At 43.1% G+C, this 24612-nt stretch overlaps 1 protein-coding gene across 1 annotated transcript in view; it reads right to left on the reverse strand.

Annotated features, from left to right (window-relative positions):
• Positions 1-23281, reverse strand: part of ACO1 (aconitase 1) — a 61362-nt gene extending 38081 nt beyond the window's left edge. Inside the window, exons 1-2 of the mRNA XM_054588110.1 lie at positions 23145-23281; positions 155-273 (exon numbers count right to left, since the gene is read on the reverse strand). Coding sequence (XP_054444085.1) covers positions 155-251 — 97 coding nt within the window. The 5' untranslated portion in view covers positions 252-273; positions 23145-23281. The remainder of the gene's footprint in view (positions 1-154; positions 274-23144) is intronic.
• Positions 23282-24612: the final 1331 nt, after the last annotated feature.

The raw sequence follows: 24612 nt of genomic DNA on the forward strand, positions 1-24612 counted from the left end.
GCTTAACCCAAGACCAATCAATCAGCCATTCTTATCCTCAGCTACTCCTCCTTTTAACCCTCCTAAAAGGCTAATTAATTACATACCATAATCCTTAGGCAACTGAGATACCAACTGCTGTCAAAGCAATTATATTACAGGGCTGTGTACCTACCGTATCTTGAATCGTCCAATTTACTCAAATTAAAGAATTTCTTCCCTGGCTGTGCAGGATCCAAAGGCTCAACAAGATGTGCAAATGGGTTGCTCATGGTTCCTGATGGCCTCGTATTCCTGAAAAAGTACGAGAACATTTAATTTCTACTCTCAAAGCTGGACCTCATTTATTTTGATGAGCGTTTGCCCTCTGTAAAAATTATGGTACACATTCACTTCAAGAAATCACTCATCTTTTCAATTATCCACCACGATCAAGTGGGATTCATCCCAGGGATGCAGGGATGGTTCAATATACGCAAATCAGTAAACGTGATACATCACATAAATCAAAGAAAAGACAAAAACCACATGATCATCTCGATAGATGCAGAAAAAGCATTCGATATGGTACAGCACCCATTTATGATCAAAACACTCAGCAAAATGGGAATAAATGGGGCATTCCTCAACGTAATAAAGGCCATATATGAAAAACCTACAGCCAATATCATACTCAACGGGCAAAAACTGAAAGCTTTCCCACTAAGATCGGGAACACGACAAGGATGTCCGCTCTCACCGCTTCTTTTCAACATCGTATTGGAAGTCCTAGCCACAGCGGTCAGACAAGAGAAAGAGATAAAAGGCATCCAAATAGGAAAGGAGGAAGTAAAACTATCATTGTTTGCAGATGACATGATAGTGTACATAGAGAACCCTGTAGACTCTACCAAAAAACTCCTCAACCTAATAAGTGAATTTGGCAAAACAGCAGGATACAAAGTCAACATTCAGAAATCAAAGGCATTTTTGTACACCAGTAATGCAATAGAAGAAGAAGAAATCAGAAAAAATATACCATTTGATATAGCACGAAAAAAGATAAAGTACCTAGGGATAAATTTAACCAAAGACACAAAAGACCTGTATGCAGAAAACTATACAACATTGAAAAAAGAAATTAAGGAAGACACAAATAAATGGAAGCATATACCGTGCACATGGATTGGAAGAATTAATATCCTCAAAATGTCCATACTACCCAAAGCAATTTATAGATTCAACGCAATCCCTATTAAGATACCAATGACGTATTTCACAGAAATAGAACAGACATTTCAAAAATTTATATGGAACCATAAACGACCCCGAATAGCCACAGCAATTTTGAGAAATAAACACAAAGTAGGAGGGATCACAATACCGGACATCAAACTCTACGACAAAGCCAGCGTACTCAAAACAATCTGGTACTGGCACAAGGACAGACCCATAGACCAGTGGAACAGAATAGAAAGCCCAGAAATAAGCCCAGGTCTCTATGGACATCTAATATTCGACAAAGGGGGCAGAAGCATAAAATGGAGCAATAACAGCCTCTTCAACAAATGGTGTTGGGAGAGCTGGACGGCTACATGCAAAAAATTGAAATTGGATCATCAGCTGACACCATACACAAAAATAAACTCAAGATGGATCAAAGACTTAAATATAAGTCACAACACCATCAAAGTCCTCAAGGAGAACATTGGCAGGAAACTCTCAGATATCCCATGCAGCAATTTTTCACTGATATGTCTCCTAAAGCAAGGGACATAAAGGAAAGAATAAACAAGTGGGACCTCATCAAAATAAGAAGCTTCTGCACGGCGAAAGAAAACATCAGCAAAATGAAAAGGGAGCCAACCGTATGGGAAAATATATTTGCTAATGATACATCAGATAGAGGTTTGATCTCCAAGATATATAAAGAACTCACTGGACTCTACTCCAAGAAGACAAACGATCCAATCAAAAAATGGGCAAAGGACCTGGGCAGATGCTTTTCTAAGGAGGAGATACAGAGGGCCCAGAGGCATTTGAAAGGATGCTCTGCATCACTAGCCATCAGAGAAATGCAGATCAAAACCACCATGAGGTACCACCTCACACCGGTCAGAATGGCCACCACAAACAGATCCACAAACAACAGGTGCTGGCGAGGCTGTGGAGAAAAGGGAACCCTAGTCCACTGTTGGTGGGAATGCAGACTGGTGCAGCCACTATGGAAAGCAGTGTGGAATTTCCTCAGAAAGCTGAAAATGGAACTGCCTTTTGATCCAGCGATTCCCCTGCTGGGACTATACCCTGAGAACACCAAAACGCCAATACAAAAGAACCTATGCACCCCAATGTTCATAGCAGCACAATTGACAATAGCCAAGTGTTGGAAGCAACCTAAATGCCCATCAGTAGATGACTGGATCAAAAAGTCATGGTACATATACACAATGGAATACCTTACGCAGCAGAAAGAAAAAAAGAAGTACTAAACTTTGCGACAGCATGGATGGAACTGGAGAGCATCATGCTAAGCGAAATAAGCCAGGGGGCGAAAGACAAATACCATATGATCTCACCTATAAGCGGAACCTAACCAACAACGCAAAGATGCAAGGAAAATATGACAAGCAACACTGGAAGGAAAAGAAATCAACAGAGACAAGAGGGAAGGTGGGGCAGGGAAAGGGAAGGGAAGGGGAAAGTCAAGGAACATATAGCAAGGACTCATGGACAAAACCAAAGGGGAAGAGCTGAGGGAGGGAAGGTGGGAGGGGGCAAGGGAAAGTGGTCGGGGGGAGGCAGAGACAAATGTATTTAAAAAGTAAATAAATTAAAAAAAAATCACTCATCTTTTCAGAGTGGGAATGTGGGGCATAAATGAATATAACAGTGACATTCTTAGCAAAAAAATTGGTTTCTATGAAGCTCTTGTGAAACCTAGCATTCACCTCTCAAGACAACATAAAATCCCAAACCTCTTTTGTCTGTCTTCTTTCTACAAATTTCCAACAGTTTTCTACTGATAAGAAATAGGAAGAAGGGAAATGGAGGATGTGTTTCATTTTAAATCTTGGATATCTGAACAGATCTTTGAGCTGTACTCATGTCTTGACAGGAGGTAAGCAGGTGATAATTATGCAATTGTATAAAGCTTGAAATTTCAAAGTGGGGATTTCAAAGCAGCTGCTTTCTGTTGTAAATCTCTGCAGAATTTTAAATAACTGTGCTGGTCAGAAGTCTTCCTGATGCACTTTTGCATCTGATAGCAAAAGAGTGTCAGATCAGGGAATCTCTACGGCAATACTGTGGTGGCATTGAGGCCCAAAGTCTCCAGATATGTTTGCAGAGAACCCTCAACCCCAGCTCTGGGCAGACCTTCTCATATATGTACCTTTTTATAAATTATAAGTGGTGAACAAGGGAGGACACTATTCCTGGCCACCCCACAGATAAACAGTGATTTCAAATAATAGACATCTTAGAGTAGAACACATGGGGGTGAGCATCAGAAGACTTGCTTTCTAGTCTTGCCTCTCAGGCAAAAATCCTTTAATCAATCCATCCCCCAACAGTCTAAATTTTAAAATAACAGGAACACTTTCCTACTTAATCCAAGGTTTTCATGAGTAGATATTTAAATATTCAACATAATCTTGGGATGACTGATATGGAATAACATATTACTGTAAAATGACAAAAAACAAACATACAAACAAAACAACCCATGTATAGGAGGCAACTATTTGTGGAGATAAAAAGTTACAAACAGGCCTTGGTTCCATAGACAGACCCCTATCTTCATTAAGACATAAGGATTAGGAGGAAGACTCAGTTTTCATTGTATTATCCTTTCGTAATGTTTGCATCCTTAGACTATACACATAAAACATTAACAGTTTAAAAGAAATAGGTATTTGTACATCTACTGTGTCTAAAATCCAGTACCAGTTAGTTCTGGGGAGAGGCAGCTGACGAGAAGCAGCTCCCGCCTTCCCAGGGTTACCAGGGTGGGAGGACAAGACAGACACCTGGACAGGGACAAGAGAACCCAGAGGGGAGAGTGAGCTGTGTGCTGCTGGGAATTGCTTCTGTTTCTTAGTTCCATGTGGATTTTGTAGGAGCTGCCATCTGTTGGGGACAGGAAAGCTATCTGACTCAAGTTGGGTCAATCAACTCCTTGTTTAGTAATTCTGGAAATGAAACTAAAGGAAGGCTAGCAAGAGACACTGAAATATACTGGAACTAAGCTTAAAAAAGTATGTACCCTGGAACACGCATCAGAATTACCTAGGGATATTTCTTGTTAAAAATGTATCTTTCTGAGTGTCCCCTCTGAAGTACCAAATCAGAATTGACTCGGGGCGGGGAGTGGGAATCAGTCTTTAATCTCTGAAGTGTTTCTAATACATTGTCAGTTTGAGAATCATTGCCGGACACTGTGGAGCGCTAGGTGAGGAACTTACACTTGAATCAGGAGGCAGCGATGTACCATGAAGGGTATATGAAAAAAACGGGCCATGTGTGAAAGAGAGAGGAGGTCAAACCAGAGTGCCTCCATGGATCAGGCAGCAGAGGGACCAGGCAGCTTGGACGCTGTGTTCTCATCTAACAGGGCAGCAGCGCTGGCCAATGTCTGCATGGAAGAAGGCTGGCCCTGTGTTAGCAAATCGATTTTTTCAAGCAAGGCTGGTCATCTGGATTTTCATATGCATTCTCTTGATTTATGTTGGTTAAGTAAACACCTGTAAACTACTGTGTGGGTGGGCAACGTGATGTTCAAACCAAACACGCCTACGGGTTCTATCTGACTGGATCTGACTGGTGGTCTACCGTCTGTGACCTGTGTCCCAACCTAACCTGGGAGATGTACTGGCCCAGAGGAATGGTAGAGTAACCAGAGGAAACTCAGGAAGGAAATTCCCAAAAGAGTGGAGAGGAGATGGAACCTGGGCGGGCAACTGGGTGGCGTCTGCTGAAATGGAAAAGAAGTAGATGGATTAAAAGCTGAAGAAGCAAAATTAGAGAAAAGGCTGCTGAGTGAATGGGGGAATCACAGTGGGGAGAATAAATACAACTGAATTCCAAGTGTGAAGAAAAGACTGTGGCTTTAGTGTTTCAGGAGAGAAGGCATTTGTGATGAAGTGGCCCACAAATGCAAAAGATCTGTTACTGATCTCAACTAAATGAGGAGCCCATCAGGAGGAAAAAACCCATAGAAATACACGCTTTAGTAACAAACAGGCTGGCTTGTCTACAGAAGGAGACGGTTACAAATCTGTGGACTCAGGAAATGAGACTTAACCATTTCACTGACTGGAATTCTAAAGACCTAAATTTAAAAAGGCAATAAATGCTACCATCCTTTGATTTGTCACTGATGCTACTGCCCCAGACATAACTTTTCCACCGCAAAGAGCAGCAACTGATATGGGAAAACTGTTGTTTTGTTTGCCTGGAAAATGGATCAAGAGAAGAGTGTCTTCAGAGGTTGTGGGTCATGTCAAGAGCCCCCACAGCCCGGGGACGTGGGGGGAAACCCTCGCAGAACGAGGCAGGGAGGGTCATTCACATCTTTAAAAAGCCTTAAGTCACTGAATCCCCCCATCACTGTGTCAAGCCTCACAGTGGCCAGCCCAAGTTTGGTAAAATTCTTTGGTTCAACTCTGGTGGGCAGTTAGACATGAGCAGAGCGAGGACGATGGGCCAGGTAAAGAAGGTCACCAGGGTAAAAGCCCTGGATGCCTAGCCATGGACAAAACTGGGAAAACAAGGACCTCATCCACAGGGTAACCTTTTGAGTTTGGACCCCTCGACCTTTCAAATTGCTGGTCATGCAGTTCAAATCCTTCCCTGACCCTCCTTTCCTCTGGCATGTTCCTAGTCATGCAGGTTAACCTCCTTAGAGGGAGAATGAGCAAGGGGGCCAGAGAATAGGCCTTAAGCATTAAGCTCCCTGGGCAGTGAGTTTCTGACCTACATATTTAGGTCTCAGTTGTGTTTCAGCTCCAGACCCAGAAAAGACCCCATCAGCCACACCCGTGCAAAACCAGACAAGCGATGTCATGGCTGACCTCAGGACCTGCTGCACTGACTCATGACCACCTGCCCTGGAGTTGCCCAGTCAGCGGAGACCATGACACTGAAAGGACACTCCTGGGAAGCTGATGGATATCCCTCCCCGGGAACTCCCCTCATATCACCGCCTTTAAAAGCCTTTACGATGGAGGACCCAGTACGCTCCCTTTGGAGAGTACTCCACACCGCACCTGTCCCCTCCCGGTTGTCTTCCCCCCAGGCGCGACCTTTATCCCTCTCTTTCCTAAGCTCCAAGGGTGATTCTTTTGCCTCTGCAACTTGTTTCCTGAGCCCATTTTTCTACGGCTCCCTTCTTCTACCTCTGTGGCTTTCTAAATAAACTTTCTCTTATAGTTTGAGTTTTGACTATGAATTCATTCTTAGCCAGAACTCAAGTACCAAGGCTGCTCAACTGAGGTCTAACACCTGGTGAGCTTTCACCACCACAGACAAAATCAGTTGCTAAATTGTCTGACTTCACCAGTCTAACACCTGGTGAGCTTTCACCACCACGGACAAAATCAGTTGCTAAATTGTAACCATATTTGCTATGATGTAGTGAAGACAAAATGTGTCAACTTACTTGGTGTGGCTTACAAATTCCCTAGGTATAACTGTGGAAGTCTTACATAATTCCTGCTGTTTCCATTATCTTACTAAGCCAGTTGGTATTTCAGGATGCATATAGTGACCAATGTGGCTCTTGCAGAAAATGGCCTGAGTCTAGTGCTCTACTATCTGCCTCTCCTTTTCCTTAGAAACTATATAATTATCTGGTTTCTCTACATTAATGGAGCAAATTCTACTTGTGGAAGTTAGGGGACAGAGGAACCAATTACAGCTGAGTGCCAGCACACACCAAGTGCTTTATACAATCTTTTTAACTCTGGCCACATCTCTGTAAATTAAAGCATATCATTATTCCCATTTTACAGCTGAGGAAACTGAAGTTCAGAGGAATGAAAAAACTTGCCTATGAGCAGAACTAGGTTTTGAACTGGGGCTCTTTCCACCTGCCCCACACTGCCTTTCTGGGTGCTGGCAATTCCTGTTCTGAAGGTGATGCTGGCTAAAGGTCACCAACCAAACCTCAAGAACTGAAAAAAACCAGGCGTTACCTATGGGCTTGAGGAATCCTCCCACAAGACTCAGTTTTGAAACTGGAATCACCTTTACTTCTTTTCAGGGGTCACGCAGTAACTTGGCCTGAGCCAGCCATCGTTACTTGTCCCTGCCACCCTTTAAAGAGCCACGCACAGATCAGCAGAAACAGCAGCAGGTGTTTTGGCAACCCCCAAAATGGATTTGCTTCGAATTGGGAAACAACCCCACCATGTAAGCCTGGAGGGCTCTGGAAATCAGAGCCATTCCAAAGTTCCAGTCATACTAGGACCCTCATCTCAAATTCTCTTACAGGAGTTACTAGTGTTAGTAATCCCAAAAGAAAGCCAAACGCAGCAGTGTTCCCAGAAAGCAATGAGGGGAAAGACCTTTGATTCAGGAATGGTCCAGATCCAAAGTAGAACCTAGGCATCACGAACGCTTCCTCAATCTGCCTCACCCTGTCCAGAATCCTAACCACTCCCCAAACCTTGAGTAATACCTGGGCTCCTGCTGGCTCCAAAGTTGTCCCGAGATTGGCATTGTCTAGGAACCCTACCAACTGGCCATGGAGCCTGGCCTACCTCCCACACTCACAAAAAGCACAGGTCTGGTTTCAATTCCTTTCTTTTCTTACCTCCCATCCTCCTCTGCCCTGCTCTGCCCTACATTTTTCCTGTTTTACTTACTCCCCATTCGATACTAACAAAAGGGAGAGTGTGAATTTTGGGGGAGATGATAGAGTGTTACCCTACCTTTTTTCTCATTTGTAAGGGGGAAGAGTTAGGACTCATGAAAATATGTTTGCGTTGCTGCCTTTTCTGTTTCATAGAATGGGATGGTGCTGCCTAAAGGTAGAGGAAAAAGAGAGAAAAATGAAAAAGAAAGAGAAAAGATATTTTAAAAAGGAGTGCTGTGGAAATGACATCTTTTAAGCATCGAGGTTGGCGTTCATTCAGAACCTGTCCTTCCTCAACACTGGCCCCCAGAGTGCTTGGACTACTGAGCAGTCAGTCTCGTTGGACATGCCAACAGTTCTTACACAAAAAGAATCCAAAAGGAGACACCTGTACTGTATCTTCACCGTACCTAGTTCACCTTCTGATGGCTGAGACAATAACTGGTAGACAAAGTGTCTTTCAAAACTCAGCCTTCCTGAAACCAGATGGGTAACTTGTAAGATACCATGATCCTCACAGATGCATTTTGGGCATGGAAGAGTAGGTGAGGGGAAGAGAGTGTCAAACGCCAGGTTTTCAAGTTAAATCATGAAATACTAAGTATTAGGCACAGGCAGGCAGATCTGAGATTGTAACAAATAAACCGTGCTGTCACCAAAAAGGTGGAGGGCGTCCAAAGCTGGGGTTCCTCCTCAACTACATACACTCTTGCTGCCAACTGACCTTTTGGCCTCAAGCTAGGACTGTATATCTGCAGGTGATATACAGACGCACCTTCCCCTGTGCACACACGGCCAGGCATGAACCCATTACCACACCCTGGGGACATGGTGACCTTATTTTTTTTCCTTTTTATTGAATTTATTGGGGTGACACTGGTTAACAAAATTGTATGGGTTTTAGGTGCACAATTCTGCAACACGTCATCTGTGCACCACCCCAAGTCAAGTCTCTGTCCTGCACCATGGATCCCCCCATGCCCCCCTCCACCTCTCCCCTTCCCTTTAGATGATAAGGAAGCAATGAGAGGACACTCAGGAGCGTTGAACCTTCTGCAAAGACTCCCCTGATGAGGAGAGGCCCTGAAAAGAAGTGATCGCCTGGGGTCACAGGAATATAGAAGAAAATATAGCTGATATTCCCTCCAGTAAAATGCAAATTTCCTGCAGGGAAAAATTAAAAAAAAACCCTTAAAATCCTTTATAAGTAGAGTCGAAAAAAGTACTACCGAGGCATATTACAGTCTTCTGGCACTTCTGTGCGTTAGTTCTGTAATCATTTACTGAACCTTCCATGTAGTTCAGAATCCCAGAGAACTGACTAAAAGCTGAGTTTTGGGAAAACAAGTTGTGGTTAAGTTTTGACAGTCTACCCTGGCTGACCACTTTATTCCAAGAGAGGCAGGGGAGGAAGGGCAAATCAATTTTACCAGAACAAATATCAAACATACATCTCCTTATTCAGATTCGACATAAGAAATGTGAGCCAAGACTCACATTATGTGATAGTAAGTGAAAAAAGTTACAGAAAATATATATACTAGAATCAAATTTAAGTTTAAAAACCTTCAAGACTATTAGTATATATTCATTCACACACATACCATTGTATATGAAAATGCATATAAGAAAAAAAGATACAAAGTTAACACTGATTATCCCTAAGTAGAAGACATTGCATAAGGATAGGTGGGGGCTTTAACTTTTTATGTTATATACTTCTGAATATAATCCAAATTCTATTTTCTATAAGCATGGGTTCATTTATTATTTATGTTTTTAAAAGCTGAAGAAGTCATTTTAAATTTTTACATAAATATCTTTAGAGGATATTTCATATAGAAAGGCATAGTGTCTCTATACAATGAAAACTTGAGAGCTCTGGCAATGTCTTTTGAAAAGATAAAATGGATACGACTGATATGGCTCAGTTGGTTGGAGCTTTGTACCATAAACCAAAAGATCATGGGTTTGATTCCCAGTCGGGGCACATGCCTAGATTGTGGTTCAGTCCCCGGCCAGGGTGTATATGAGAGGCGACAGATCGGTGCTTCTCTCTCACATTGATGTTTCTCTCCCTCTCTCCCCTTCTCTCTAAAGTCAATAAGTATGTCCTCAGGTGAGGATTAAAAAAAAAAGAAGAAGATAAAACAGTTCACAAAGTTTCTGAAACTACAATATGCATTTCTTTCTTTAGTAATGTCTGATGAGGATCTACTTATATTTGTAACTATTTTTAGAAAAACCTACTTTGCTCCCCAAAATGTCCTCCATTATCCACCAATGGAGTGAAATGGTTCATACTTAACTTTAGATGGTCAATTCCATACTCATAGAGTCAAACATATTAATCCAAGCTCGACCCCTTCCTTCTCACCCCAGTCCCAGCCTCCCCTCCTGCCTCTAGAATCCTAGCAAGATGATACCAAGCTTGTTTCTGAACACATCGTCATGGGTGGTATACATTTACAAAGATTACACTAAGAAATAGATGCCCATTGTAGAAACGTTAAAAAACATAGATGAACAAAAAAATTCAATCTGTACTATGGTTGGAGTTTCATTTAACATGATTTTAAAATGTATTTGGATTTCTTAACAAAATGGATTATACCTCTCATTGTTCTGTAAATTGTTTTTCTCATTCAGCAGCAGACCACAAACATCTTTATAGGGCAATTATATGATTGTATAGCACTTTTAATTCCACCATTAAAAAATCTTTCATTCAGATATATAACAATGTATTTAAATCCTTATTAAAATACCCATGTTTCTCAACTTAAAAGGGGCTTACATACTAATAAAACTATTGTAAACTGAAAATAGAATAGGTCAAGAAAGCATTTAATACACCTAACCTACTGAACATTACTGCTTAGCCCAGTCTACCTTAAAACATGCTCAGAACACTTACATTAGTCTACAGCTGGGCAAAATCATCTCGCTGCTGCTGCCCCGCATCACGAGAGAGTACTGTACCACATATTGCTAGCCCAGGAAGAGGTCAAAATTTGAAATTCAAAGTTATGGTTTCTACTGAATGTGTATAGCCTTCGTACCATCGTAAGTTGGAGACCATCTGTACTTAGGTTGTTTTCAAATACTTGCATTCAAACAATGCTGCAACCTTTGTACACACTTCTTTGAGCAGGCTCTTAATCCATTTCCTCAAAATAAATTCCTAGCTTTTAAATCCTAGAAGTAGGACAGCGGGGTGAAAAGAGCCTGACCTTCCCCATTTCTGACACAGCACCACGGTGCTGGGGAAGGCTGCACCAGTTTTATGACCTTTGCCTGAAGCAGTGAATGGAGTTGCCTAAACCAGGCAACATAACTTCGTTTTTACTGTTTGCCAAATTGCGAGATTAATAAACTAATCTTGGGTATTTCTTTAATTGCTAGTGAAAATGAATACTTTTCCATCTGTTAGACATCTGAGTTTCTTCTTTCGTAAACTGCATGTCTGCCAGACAGGCCAAAGTGTGTGACACTAAGATGGCCTCTGGTGACCAAATGTTCTCATCTCCAAGGGGAGCTGACTGAGCTAATAATGTGGATGAGACTCTAACCCTGGAGAAGCAAGGACTGTCCTTGGCCTCTCTCTGTTCTTGAGACTTGCAGTCTCTAAGATTCCCCTTTACATGAAGGGAACCCAAAATCTAATGTACAATTTCACCCTGTGCTTGGGTATATCGTGAACCAGGTTAGGTATAGCAAGGTAAGTGGCCACTTAGCCTAAGTCACGGGCAAAATCCCCATTTGGGTCAGTGAGCTTTGTCATCTGTAAGCCAGACGGAATGTCCAAGCCCAGGCAGCAATCTTGCAAATGAGTTTTAGGAGGGAATCTGAGTCCAGCATATGGGCAGTACACTGCTGAACCATCACTCTTGCTAGACCATCGAAGATGCTATATCCAGATGACAGTGATGTCACAAAATGATGCTATTCAGCACAGCCAAATCTGTAGAAATATGTGGAATACTCGACTGCATTTAGCGAAAAGCCAGTGATCATATAAAATAAGATTCACTTCTTTGGTCTCTTTCCTGCCTTCAGAGTATATAAAGCCAAGATTTAGCTGCTTCTGCTGTCAAGAGTTGAATCCTCTTAGCTTGTCTTATGATATAGAAAGAGGAATAAATATGAGTGGGCCCTACAACCAACCACAAGATTTCTGTCACCTGCAGGAAGGAGCAGAGGAGAGGAATAACCTTGGACAGCAGAATGCCAGTCAGAAATGAATGGGGTGGGGAGGATAGAGCTATTTGGGAAGTAGCGGTGGCGGGGCAGGGGGTGGGGGGGTGGGGGGTGGTCGCAGGCAGGGTTGGGAAGGGAATGTGCATTATCACTTTCCAGGAGAGCCTGCATAGTCTGAAAGAGCTTCCTGGTAATTAGTTGAGAATTGAGGCTCTAGAGTTTAAGGTACAAAAACAAATCCTCCAAATTGCTTATTTCGGATATCTAAAGACAAACAAGAGTGGATTTTTAAAACCTACGCAAACAACAAAAAGAGGTTTCTTTCGTTATTTATGTTGTTTACCTACCTCTCTTCCTCTCTTCTCACTTTCCTATATATATCCATCCTGAATTTTCACGGCTTCCAACTCCAAGGTTAAATATAATCTCTAGAGTTCAATTCAGTTCACTATAAAAATTAGTTATGCTTCATTTTTTTGTTTGTTTAAAGAGAAATTAATTGGTCCTGAACTGACTCCTAAACTGACTGTCGTGTATGTGAACGTCACTCTACTTATAAACAACTTTTTGACAAAAGTGAGATTCCAAGGATGCCGATGTGAGCACGAACAAGAGAAGGTCAGAAGCGTTCAGGTCATCAAACTGCCACAGATTGTTGACTTGGTTCTTTCACAAAGCCCAGAGCTAGAAATCAGTTGTTTGCTGTATTTGATGCAGATGCATGTGGGAAACTGGGGTAACCTAAATATCTCTGAATTTTCCCATAGGCCACATTACCTCTTTGATCCTCTTGGAATCATAAAAGTTTACTTTAAAAAAAAAGCAAAAAAATATGATACTTGTCATGAAAAGAATTTTGCAAGAGAAGTGGTAAAAGCTACTGTCCGTTTTGGCAGAGAATGAAAAAAACAAAAAGTAGTGCATAAGCAGGGGCTTGGAGAAAGAAATGGCTTTACAAAACTGTAACCAAATCCATCAACCTATTTTTCTTTTCTATGTACATGCAAAGTGCACTTTACCCTATAGAAATGAATGAGACTCTGTCTCCTATGTCAGAAAGCTTTGTCATCACATAACAGCTTGTGTCTTTTTGTTGAATTTTTAGGTTAATCTGATTTCACTTATTCTTCTGTCTTATCCTGGATGACTGACCAGAATGCTCCTTGTATATTCCTAGATTCCTTAAACAGGTGTCACACTTTTTAAGCGATTCAGTTTCATTTTGAATAAGCTATATAGGCTTCCTATGCCTCAGTTTCCCAATTTGTAACATAAGATTGGTCAATGATCTAAAAAGCCCCTCTTGGGTAAAAAAAAATCTGGTTCATTCATTCATTTATTCACTCAATTCATATTTGTATTAACCATCTAACATGTTCTAAGAACTGTCTGAGGAATTGGGGATACACCTGGGTGCACAGCTAACAAAGTCTCTGCCCTCATGGTACTTCCGTTTTAGTAGAGAGAGGCAGATCAAACAAAAATAAGTAAGTATATAAACAGAATGTTGGAGAGTGAGTGACCAGCTGTGAGGATAAAGCAGGATGAGAGCAGTAGGGCGTTTTGGTGCCTTGAAGGATGTCAGGAGATCAAAGCTGGCCTCACCAACATGGAGCCACTTGAGTAGAGCCTTGAAGGAAGTGAAGGAATAAGTTATGTGCAATTTGGAGGGGGCGGGTAAGATCATGTACAAAGGCCCTGAGGTGGGCCTGAGAAAGGGAAGAAGGCTAGAGTGAATGATTGAGTGCAGAAAAAGAGGCCTTGAGATGAGCAGAGTAGGCCACCCTAGTGATTTTAACTAAAAACAAACTAAAAAGTACTCTCTTAGCTTTACACTTGGTTTAAATTGTAGATTTCCAACACCAGAATTTGTTAAAGTTGGATAAGAAATTAACTGGTAATATGAAAATATTAGATTGCATTTAAAACGTGGCTACTTCCTTAAATCTAACCCTTCTGTTTTCCTGAACTTCATTATTAAGTAACACTGGAAATTTCCAGAATGTATCATAGAAATGATCATGACTCACTCAACAGATGTACACAGCCACTGCCAAAGGCAAGGGTCATGATGTGGGGGACCAGAGCCATGGGCACTGCACTGTCTGATCCAGCAGCCCCTGCTCTTCACTTTCTGGCCAGAAAGTAAAGCCCCCGCCTCTTTTGAGGCTCCAGTTCTAGGCCTGCTGGCCAAGAAGGCACAATATCATATGCAATTGCCAAAAGAGAAAGGCTAACCCGACACATCCTTTAAGCTCATTTTATATTAACTGCATAAGCACAAACTCAAAAGAACAGAAATAGTGGACTAATATAAGTAGAGTTTCACTAAATGCCTTGGTGAACTTGAGAACTTATAATTCCAGAGATGCACTGAGAAAGAAAGTCATCATAGGGTCAGGAAACATTTGGCCAGGAAGTGAAGGGAGAAGCTGGCCAGGACCCTGTCAGAACCAGGAGTCCTGACCCAGCCAGAGCTCTGCTCCTGACTTCCTCCTTTCCTCATTAAGGTCAGTCTTCAGTCCCTTCTTAGAATGTGGGCCCCCTACCTTATAGCAACCCCGCCCCCGTCACCAGTGGGGTTTCAAAAATAACACCTGCAGAGACCCCAACCAAGTCCTCTTGCATCCAAGTCTTGAGAGCGGAGTAGAGGGGAGCAGGCAGCTGTGGTTCGTTACAGTATCGTAGAGCAGGCTGAGGGGAGGCCTAATCTTTAAGAAAGCTGCACAAATTCCTGAAGCTCCTGAATCCATTTCATAGATTCTTGCTCATGCACTTTTCCAACTCAAATTTTAGAAAAGAGAGTGTCCCCACGAGAGGTTGGGTGTTGGGCTGCCAGAGGTCACACGGGACACCATTTATCTCTATGAATTCACCAAGTTCCCAAGGTCATCTGCCCCCGCCCACCTCGGAACTTCCTGGACTCAAGAATCATGACTCATGCTAGTCAAGTCGTCAGGGGCTTATGGGATAAACCCATACATTTATTGACTTTCCAGAAGAAAGGCGACTACCAGGAGGAGCAGATGCTCCTGTCTTCTGACCGGCACATTCTGGTCCCACAGCAGTGCAGCTGTGTGCTTAGGAGCTGAAATGTGAAGCCAGAATGCAGGCTCGCTGACAGAGGGAAGTGGAACCCACACGCAAGCCCACCGGACTCTAAGGCCCAGCTCTTAAGCAACTATGCTGTAGTCCATCTCAGGGGCACACACCACATAGTGGCATGACATCCATATGCAATGGGCACTTCATTGGGTCAAAGATGTGACAAATAAGAGTGGCATGAGACCACGACACATCTGGTAGTTTGGTCTAGAGAACAGACTGGTGTAGATTCATTTATACCATTGATATTTAGGGACTACCAGCATAAAGGGATGAAAGTACCCCTTAAGCTTCAGTCCCACACAGACTTGTCAGGAGGTAATGACAATGCCTTGCAGTTCATGCTACAGCAGTGGGAGAGGGAGGGTGACAAAGAAGCCTCTAGGGAGAGACTTAATCTGGAAAGGGAGGTGATCATGAGGGCCTCTGGGTACAGGCAACACCATGTACTAACCTTCCACAATGACACAGAGGGAGGGAGTCAAGGGAAGAACATTCTGGGCAGAAAAACAGCACATGTAAAGGCACAGAAGCATGTCCTTGTGGGAGCTGCGTGCTAGGCAGAGCTAAGAGGAAAGGAAAAGGGAGGGGTGGAGTCCACATCATGAGGGACTTCACAGGAAGGTTTGGACTTCTCCTCAAGATGGGATGCCCCATTAAAGGATTCTACGCTGGAATCTGCAAACCCTGATTTGATTTTCAGAGATCACTCTGGTAATGGTGGGGACTGACTCAGGGCAAGGATGCTAGGCTGGTGTCAGGGAGGCAGGCTCCACTGCTATTCCAGGCAAGTCAGAAAAGAGAGCAGCAGCTCTCCAGATCCCAGAAAGAGTTAGGAAAGCAGAATGAACTAAGGGTGACCAATGAAGAAAAAGAGGCCGAGGAGAGCTCCCGTATTCCTCATCCGGGCAAGCGGGCAGAGCTGATGGCCAAGAGGGGAATCAGGAGGTTGGTGCTATCTGGTGAATTTGGGATGATGGTACCAGCAGGCAGCGGTGCACCTGGACCTGGAGCCCAGGAGTTCTGGGCTGGGACGGAGGTTCAGAAGAAGAGCAGCAACTATCAGGCCTTATGCCACAAGTGCCACATAATCCCATGAGCACTGAGCCTGCTGACATGTGCTAAGTGCCTTTAGGGTGCCAGACGCCTCACCCCGATGATGTAATGCGGCCCCTCAGCAACTCCGTGAGAGACGTATCACCGTCCCATTTTATAGGTGGGAAAACTAAGGATCAGAGGGGTTAAGTAACTTGCCACGGTCTCATGGCTGGTGCATGGCCAGGCCGGGTGACAAACCAGGCCCCCTGATGCCAGGGCTGACTCCCTTGCACCTGCTACCTCCCAACAGGCAGCACAAGTGATATCATTTTATAGTCACTGCTCACACAAGGACTCAAATTAACCAAACAGATTTTTAAAAATTAAAACTCACTTTAAAACAATCTTCACACTCAAAGGTACCCATGTGAGGACTAGTTAGTCACTCTCTATTTCCCCTAAAATACCCTTAACTTTGGCAAAATTTGTACAATAGGTAACTTTTAAAGGATGGGTTGGTATCCATAGTATAGACATCACCAGCACTAAAAATGCAACTGATTCCTTATCTGGGCAAGTGAGTGTTTAATAAAATATACCTGAGGCTGGTTTTGTCCCACCACTATTGCAGAACTGTACTTTGGATACGTCTGCCCCAGCATAGCTCTTGCATATAACAGACTACCAGCAATGGGTGACTCACCCCTCCTCGAACCTGGTGATTAGGTATGAGGACACTGTCTTAGACTGAGGAGGTTTCTTCATGAACTATACCACAACAGGGACTATGCTTTGTGATTTTACAACAACAGTCATAAAAGGATGATGAGGATAAGGAATGATTAAGTCCTCCATAAGTATCTGTTGAGCAACAGCACGGGCAAACCACCCTATCCAAAGACGGGCTTGCCCAGGGTTCTCTTCAGGTTGGGAAAAGGGAATGAGAAGCACACCAGCACTCATGCCCTAGCCTTGCTGATTCATCAGAAGGTGGATTAACTCTTAAAACAAAGACTAAAGCAGAACGTGAGGAATCTGAGAAATGATTGGTTCAGAGAGTGTGATATCACTTTAGTAGTTCTATGGCATTAAGGGATACATACTTAACTCAAGGACCTCGTATGTCCCCAAAGACATAATGCTTAGGAAGACAGTTCTCTGTCTTTTGCCCATTCGCAACATCTAATCTCAAAGTCCTTTGGTTTCCAATCAACACTTAAAATCAGACTGCCAATTTCTGCTGTATTCAAGATTCACTTATTTACCTAAACCTCAGTTTACTTCTTTGCAGACTGAAGGCAACAATACCTGGCCTGCACTGCTCTACCTAGCTCACAATGGCTGCTGTGATAACTAAACAAAGTAATAGATGAAAGCACAATGCACCCTGGGGAACTCTATACCAATGAGCTACCACTGTTCGTGAGATTGATATCAACCTCATGGGGCATGTGGGCCCTAAATACAGCCTATTTCTTTACTGAAGATTTAAATAGACATTTTAAAACACTATGGATACTCTAAAATATAGCCTGAGCCACCCTTTCCTACTGGGCAGGGGGGAAGAGAGGGAACACATTATAAAATCAGGAAACATCAGGCGCCAGAATATATCTGAAAAAATGACAGCATATCATAAAGGAAAATATTTTCCTCAAAAAAGTTGTCATTTTAGATTGGCTCCAATTTAAGAGTCTTTTTGTCACAATTCTTTAAAATGTTTTAAAATCCTCTCAGGTGAGAGCAAATGTTCTTGGTGCTGAACAGCATCTGTAAATTTTTCTATCAATGTGATGCATTTGTTATGTAATATAGGTTGTCCTCCAATGATGTCAATTCAAATTAATTTAGCATCTATTTTTAAAGCATCCTTTCCATTAGGCATTGCTAAGTAATACAGGAGATAAGGAAAACACACTTCTTTGCTTTATACAAATAGTAAAATCTAACCAGGAGACAAAGATAAGCATACAAATCACTATAGTAGAGTAAGTATAAGAAAGGTCACAGGAAAGAGAGAGCTGTAGCTAGAGGAATGGAGAAAGGCTTTACAGAGAGTGGGGAAGCAAAGAGGGAAGACTGATTTACACAGAGAAGAGCAAACGCAGCCACAGAGGCAGGACAGCGTAACAAATGTTCAAGGTCCACTTGGTGGTTCTGTTGGGCGGACGTTAGGGCAGAAGAGTTAAAGACTTTGCTATAGGAGTCAGTCCAAGCTTGTTACTAAAAAGACACAACAAAGAATTTTTTTTTTTAATTTATATAACTGAAAATGCAGATGTCAACCTATGGCACAGGGAAAAAGAAGTGAATAGGGGGAAGGGTATAGATAAAACAAGACTGGACAAGTGTTAATGTTCTTAATTGTTAAACCTGGAAGTTTCTACTCTCCACTTCTTTGTATATCTGAAATTTTCCATTAAAAATAGGTAAAAAAGAAATGAAGGCAGGACGATCTAGGGAGGTGGTCAGCTGATGGCTTCTCAGGTGGTGGTGTTAGTCTTACCAAGAACTTTCTAACCTTTGGGTCAACTGGACAGAGAGGGTAGACGGAGGCTGGAGCCTACTCCATGGGAAAGCAGACACAGCATAACGTGACACCCGCCCCTTAGCACTTGTTTTCGGTTCCCCATTTGCCACTGGGAGGAAGGGAGCAGCAGGGCTCTGGTATTAGGCGAGTTTGTGGTAGGTCCATCTAAGAAAAATGAAGGTAACCGTATTGTTCTCAATGTACTATTTGTGTAAGTAATGTGGGGGGTATTTTTGGTCATGTCAAATTTAATACTTGTCATATCAAATGTAATACTTGTTTAATACTAGCTAGACAATATTGATAGGCTAAGTGAAGAAAATTTAAAAACCAGCTGTAGCCCAGCACCCAGAGAGAAGCATTCAGCATGTAGCCAAGGCTTTGCCTTGGTCCATGCATGTGCACACCCCATACACAGGCACATGCTTTCTCTCCCTGTAAAATAGGATCGCAGGGAAATATTCTTGGGTAATATGTTTTTAAATTTAAAAACTGTACTTCCAGCTACTTTGTGAAATAGCATTTTACACCACCATTGTAAGAACTGCATGATAGTTCATAAACAACACTTTGATCTGGGGCTTACGTCAAACAATGCTGTTTAACCAGGTGTGCTGATCTGAGAGAGCTCTCTCTCAAGATTATTTTGAGTTAATATATACTAGTATCATATATACTTGTTCAGAACTGCAATGTGACAACTGACATAATTCGTTTATTTGGGGGAGAGGAAGTGGCAGTAACATTTTTACTAAAGAAAAAACTATCTTCCTTTTAAAAGTTGTCAAGATTTTAGTTTTGAGTTTTGTTTTCAGGTTGTAAAAGCAATACGTAAATGCTGCAGGGTAGGCAGACATATGATATTGCCGAATGTAAGAAGTAAAAATCCCCTGTCTTCTTTCCACCCCATTCTAAACTGCCCAGAACTGGCCACAGTTAATAGTTTGGTATGTCTGTTTTCCAAACATTTATAAAGCAATTTGAAATATGTAGAATATGTAATCACACACCCACACAACTTAGGTACGTAGATACACAAATATCCATATATACATACTTATACATACACAGTGTATATATACAGTGTATAATATATACATATAATGAGAATTTTCCTTTTTTTTTTTTTTTAACATTTCTTTTGTCCCTGCCCCTGGAATCAGGATAATTTAGAGACACTACTGAGTTCTGCGTAAGAACAACCCAAATTCATTCTGAGTTAGACGTCAGGTCCCTCTATCCCAACACAACCTGAGATGGCTCCTGGGAGGCAGTTGGGGACAAAGATACCCTCATTCCATCCATGGCTGTGTCTTCAAAACTTGAACATACTTGGCCTTCCTTTAAACAACCTACTATAGATTCTTTCCTTGATTTCAAATCCTTTGCAGTTGTCACTCCAGCTATGTCTGTCTTGGAGTATCAAGTCTCTGGTATTCATGCATAAAGTCCTAAAGAATTTCCTTTTCCATGAAACTACCTCCTTGAAGCATGACTTCTGTCCTGACATTCTGGGACAGGGGTCTGCAAATTGTGGTTTAGCATCTGTTTTTGTAAATAAAGTTTTATTAGAACCCATCTATGCCCATTCATTTATATATCATCTATGGCTGTTTTCACAATATAACAGCAGAACTGAATAGTTGCCACAGAGACTAAGTAGAGCCCACAAAGTATAAAATACTATCTGATCCTTTACAGAAACATCTGCTGACCCATGTTCTAGAATATAGTGAAAACAGACGGTTTTTTCCCTATCAAAATTTGAAGAACTTGAATCACATGCCCTATATCCAGTGTTTTTGTCCTGGTTAAAGAGTTTGTTTTCTATTAAAATAAAGAAAAATCACCCTGGCACTGAAAACTGCAATAGTTTGCTGGTAGACCCCAAACAACTTGCTGAGAGTGGGGAGCCCTGATTTATATTTAGCATTTGCAGATTTCCATGTTGTAAATATACCCATAATGGTTTACTTAAAGCTAAAAGAATATGATGCCACCAAACATGAAACTGAGAGGAAACGCATACAAATGCTAGTGCAAACCAGCTAAAGCAAAACACTGGCTCCTTCGGATGTCTGCAATGTCCCAAAATGGGACATCAATGGCCCAAGCCCTCACTTTAAAGATGAAGAGACTGAGGCCCAGAGGAAGTGTTTTGCCAAAGACTGGCCTAGTGACTGGGACCAGACTGGAGCTCATTTCCCTGTAGAGTGAGCCTGCCTTAAAGGGAGTGACTTTCTCCATAAAATAAAGAATGGAGGAAGGAAGGCAAAGGAAGTTCTTTGCCAGGCACATGGTCATAAATGTTGGTTTTATTATCATCACAGTTTGGGACTCTGGCTGTCTCAGCACATGTGCTGAAGCACTCATCTGGAAGGGGTATTGTTCTTCACTAGGACCGTGTTTCATGTAAACAGTGACAGCTCACTGTCTCAATTATCCAGTAGTTCCCTAAGTGACCACACTGTAAGCTCCAGAAAGACAGGGGCCACATCTGTTTTCACTCACTAGATCAGTGGCTTCTCCCATCTGTAGACAGTGTAACTATAGATGCGACATGCCCGTGTGGTTGCAACATTTCCAAAGCATAAGCTATAGTGTGGAGCATGAGAGATTCTGTGGATGGAGGAGCAAAAGGGAGGACAGAATTAGAGAACTACTTTTTTTTGATGTATGTAATTTCTATCTAAACTATTGCTGACAGAACATGAAGTCAAGAAAATAACCCAGTGAGGGAACCCACCTACCACACACCAGGATGCAGGTCATTGCTTTCTGACAGAGGCTGAGGAAGTACCATTCACACTGACGTGCCTCTGAAAGTGCAAAGTGCAAGAACTCCAAGACTGGGGAATCAGTCCAAGAAACTCAAGGCTACACAGCCATACACCAAAATTAACATGGAGAAAAGGAAGGCAAAAGCATGCATGCATTCCTGTTCTTTCAGAAATAACTTCTTGTGGTAATTTTCACACAAACCCCTACACTTGACACAAGCTCCCCATGGGCTCTTTGACACATCACTGCTGCAATCTGGGTGCACAGACAGGTGAACTTTGGAGGCACAGAAACAACCAGAGCCACCTGTGAGCCTTGCTGAGTTTTCAGGAGGCTAGCAGGGCTCCCCATCGATTACATGGGGCCCTAGCACTTGGTTTCCAAAGTGAGGTTTAAGGTTGGTCCCAAATATCAGAGGTTAACACTGTCCAAGGCATGGGGTGGTATGTGCCTCCATTCAGAGGGAGGATCACAAACAAGAAACAGAGCCGAAGAGATTTAAGCCTCCAAAATATTTCCCACACCAGTGGTTCTCAAAGTGTGGTGCGGTACAGGGCACTCTTGTAAAAATACCAGGATGCTATTTGCTTTTTTTCACTCTTGTGTTTTCAGGAGTACACAGTGAAGTTTTCCAAGGCTACATGACATGTGATATTGCAACAGAATGAATGCAGAATCAGATCTCATAATCTTGCTGCCTATTTTGAAACCTGACATCAAAAAGATTTGCAAAAAATATAAAATGCCACTCTTTGCAGTAACATTCTGCTTTGGAAAATATGGCTACTTTAATAAGAACATGTTAACATGTAATAGGACCACTATTATTTTTAACTGAATTATTAAATATAGTAAAAATTTCTGTTCTATATGGTAAATATTGAAAGATATAACCCACATAAACAAAAGCCCCTAGTATGCTAATTTTAAGTGTAAAGGGGTTTTGAGTCCCATCAAAAGTTTGAGAATTGCTGTCCTAGAGGCTCTGAGCCTCCCTAGCCCTCACAGCTCTTACTCCAAGGAGGGTTCTGCAAGGTGCAGGAGGTGAAGATGTGCCATTCTGATGTGCAGACTGAATTAGGAAAGACAGGTACCCATGCTTTTTCCTGGGTCTCTGAATCTATTAGAGTGGGCTCTGTGTCCACCCTTCCACCGAGGGGGTCTTTTCCCCCTCGCCCCATTTTCCTCTTGCCACTTGGTGTGGATTCCCCAGTCTCAGTGAGGATTTCCCCATCTGGCCAGCGCGAGGTCTGCGAGGCCTACCCGGGGAGGCCCGCACACACCCTTGTAGAAGTCCGGACTCCCCAGCTCGGCCTGCCTGCACTGCCTCGGTGAAGGCTCGCCAGTGAGGCCCATGCACCGAGAGGATTCTCCGGGGGGCATGCACACGGGAGTAAAAGTGGACCCAGAAGGCCACTTCCAGTCCTGAACCCTGCTCCCCACGCCGCATGGTCTGCAGACTAGGCGAAGAGGTCAGTCCGCTGGGAGAACTAGTCCTGGATTCTTCCCTCCGCTTTCTCGGACTCTCCCCCGCCCCCAGCCGCTCAACGAGCCTGAGTCGCGCTGGGGAAAACGTGTCCGGGACGTCACGAAAGAGGCTCACACTGACTCCTCTGAGGACAGGGCAGCCGGACCTCCTGCTCGGGACATCCGGCCGCCCCGGTCGGTACTCACCGCAGACTGCACGGAGGGGCTCAGAGGGCCAGGCGGACACCAGGCTCCAGCGCTGCTCCAGTGCCCAGTGTGTCGCAGGGCGAGCTTCCGTGAGCTGCGAGGTTCCAGCCTCGGACACCTCCTCCGTGCTCCTCCCACCCCCCCCCAAGGGGCGGAGCAGGTGCTAGAACTCCAGCCATTGGGGCAGGGCGGAGCCTGCTATGGCTCCCCCGCCCCCATCCTGCTGGACTGGACGGACTTCGCTCTGGCAGAGACAGAGGGAGGATTGTTGACCTCGTAGCCTCAGCAACCGCGCCAACTTTCTTTTGGGTCCGAGTCCACTCCTGACTTTCGGGGGCCTGGGACCAGGGTGATTTTAGCTCACTTTGAGACCTAGAGTGCGACTGCACAGCTCACGCTAGAGAGTGAGGGGAGGGGAAGAACAAAGCTTTTAAAAAACGATTTGGCCAGAACGCCGCCCTAAGGCTTCATTATTTGGCTGCTTGGGTAGGTGTTATCTACGACCAATGGTCTCCCTTTTCCTTACTGCCTCGCCGCGCGCGCGGACCCACACCCACCCACCCACACACATACACACACGCAGGCGCCCCGCGCGTCATTAGTTCCTTGCAAAGCGTGCCAAGTGGTCATCAGGGTGACGCTGACACGATAGGACTTCGACATTTCCATGGTTACGAATGCAGTTTCTATGTGTAATTTTTTTAACTCGTGAAAACACTTTATAATGCAGGCTGCTCATCGGTCTGATGTTAGAAAAATGGCTGAGAGTTGACGCTGAGCCCACTTCACAAGACCTGCTTTTGGTAGGTTGGTTGGAGCTGTGCCCACCCAGGCAAATGTGAGTCCAATAATGTGATTAGATCTTTCTAGATGAAAGGTGGAGAGGTTTTCCTGCCCAACTTAAAAAACTACAATAACTTTCCATTATCTTTTTTTTTCAATATTATATCAGTTTCAGGTGTACAGCATAGTGATAGACAATGTAGTTTTTTATCTTAAGTATCTGAATAAACAGTTTATAAGATGAATAATAGCAAATACTAATACCGACTGCTACCAGTTACCATGCTCTTACTTTGTGCAAGGCCCTATGATTGGATCTTTACATGTTATTTAATTCACCTCTTCCAACTGCCCGAGGAAGTGAGGAATATTATGCTGCCATTGTGCAAATATGAAATGTCCTATAACCAGGATCCCATCTTCAGGCCTAACTGATTGTGAAGCCCACACTTTTTTCATCATGCTATGCTATAGAGTAGAGCTATTCCCTAGTTCTATTTAATTTTAAAGGGGATATTTACTGTATTTCCAATATCAGAGAAGACTTTCTTCCCATCCACTTTCTAAATTCCTTCCACTCACATTCATTAAACAAATCTTCATTGAGTGTCTACCATATGCCAGAGGTTCATGACCAACCCTGGAAAATAATACTAGAGACTACCCCTACCCCTTGGAAGTTAGG

The sequence above is a fragment of the Pteronotus mesoamericanus genome, unplaced genomic scaffold (assembly GCF_021234165.1).
Source record: "Pteronotus mesoamericanus isolate MK-2021 breed Mesoamerican mustached bat unplaced genomic scaffold, CSHL_Meso_final scaffold_125, whole genome shotgun sequence".
NCBI lineage: Eukaryota > Metazoa > Chordata > Mammalia > Chiroptera > Mormoopidae > Pteronotus > Pteronotus mesoamericanus.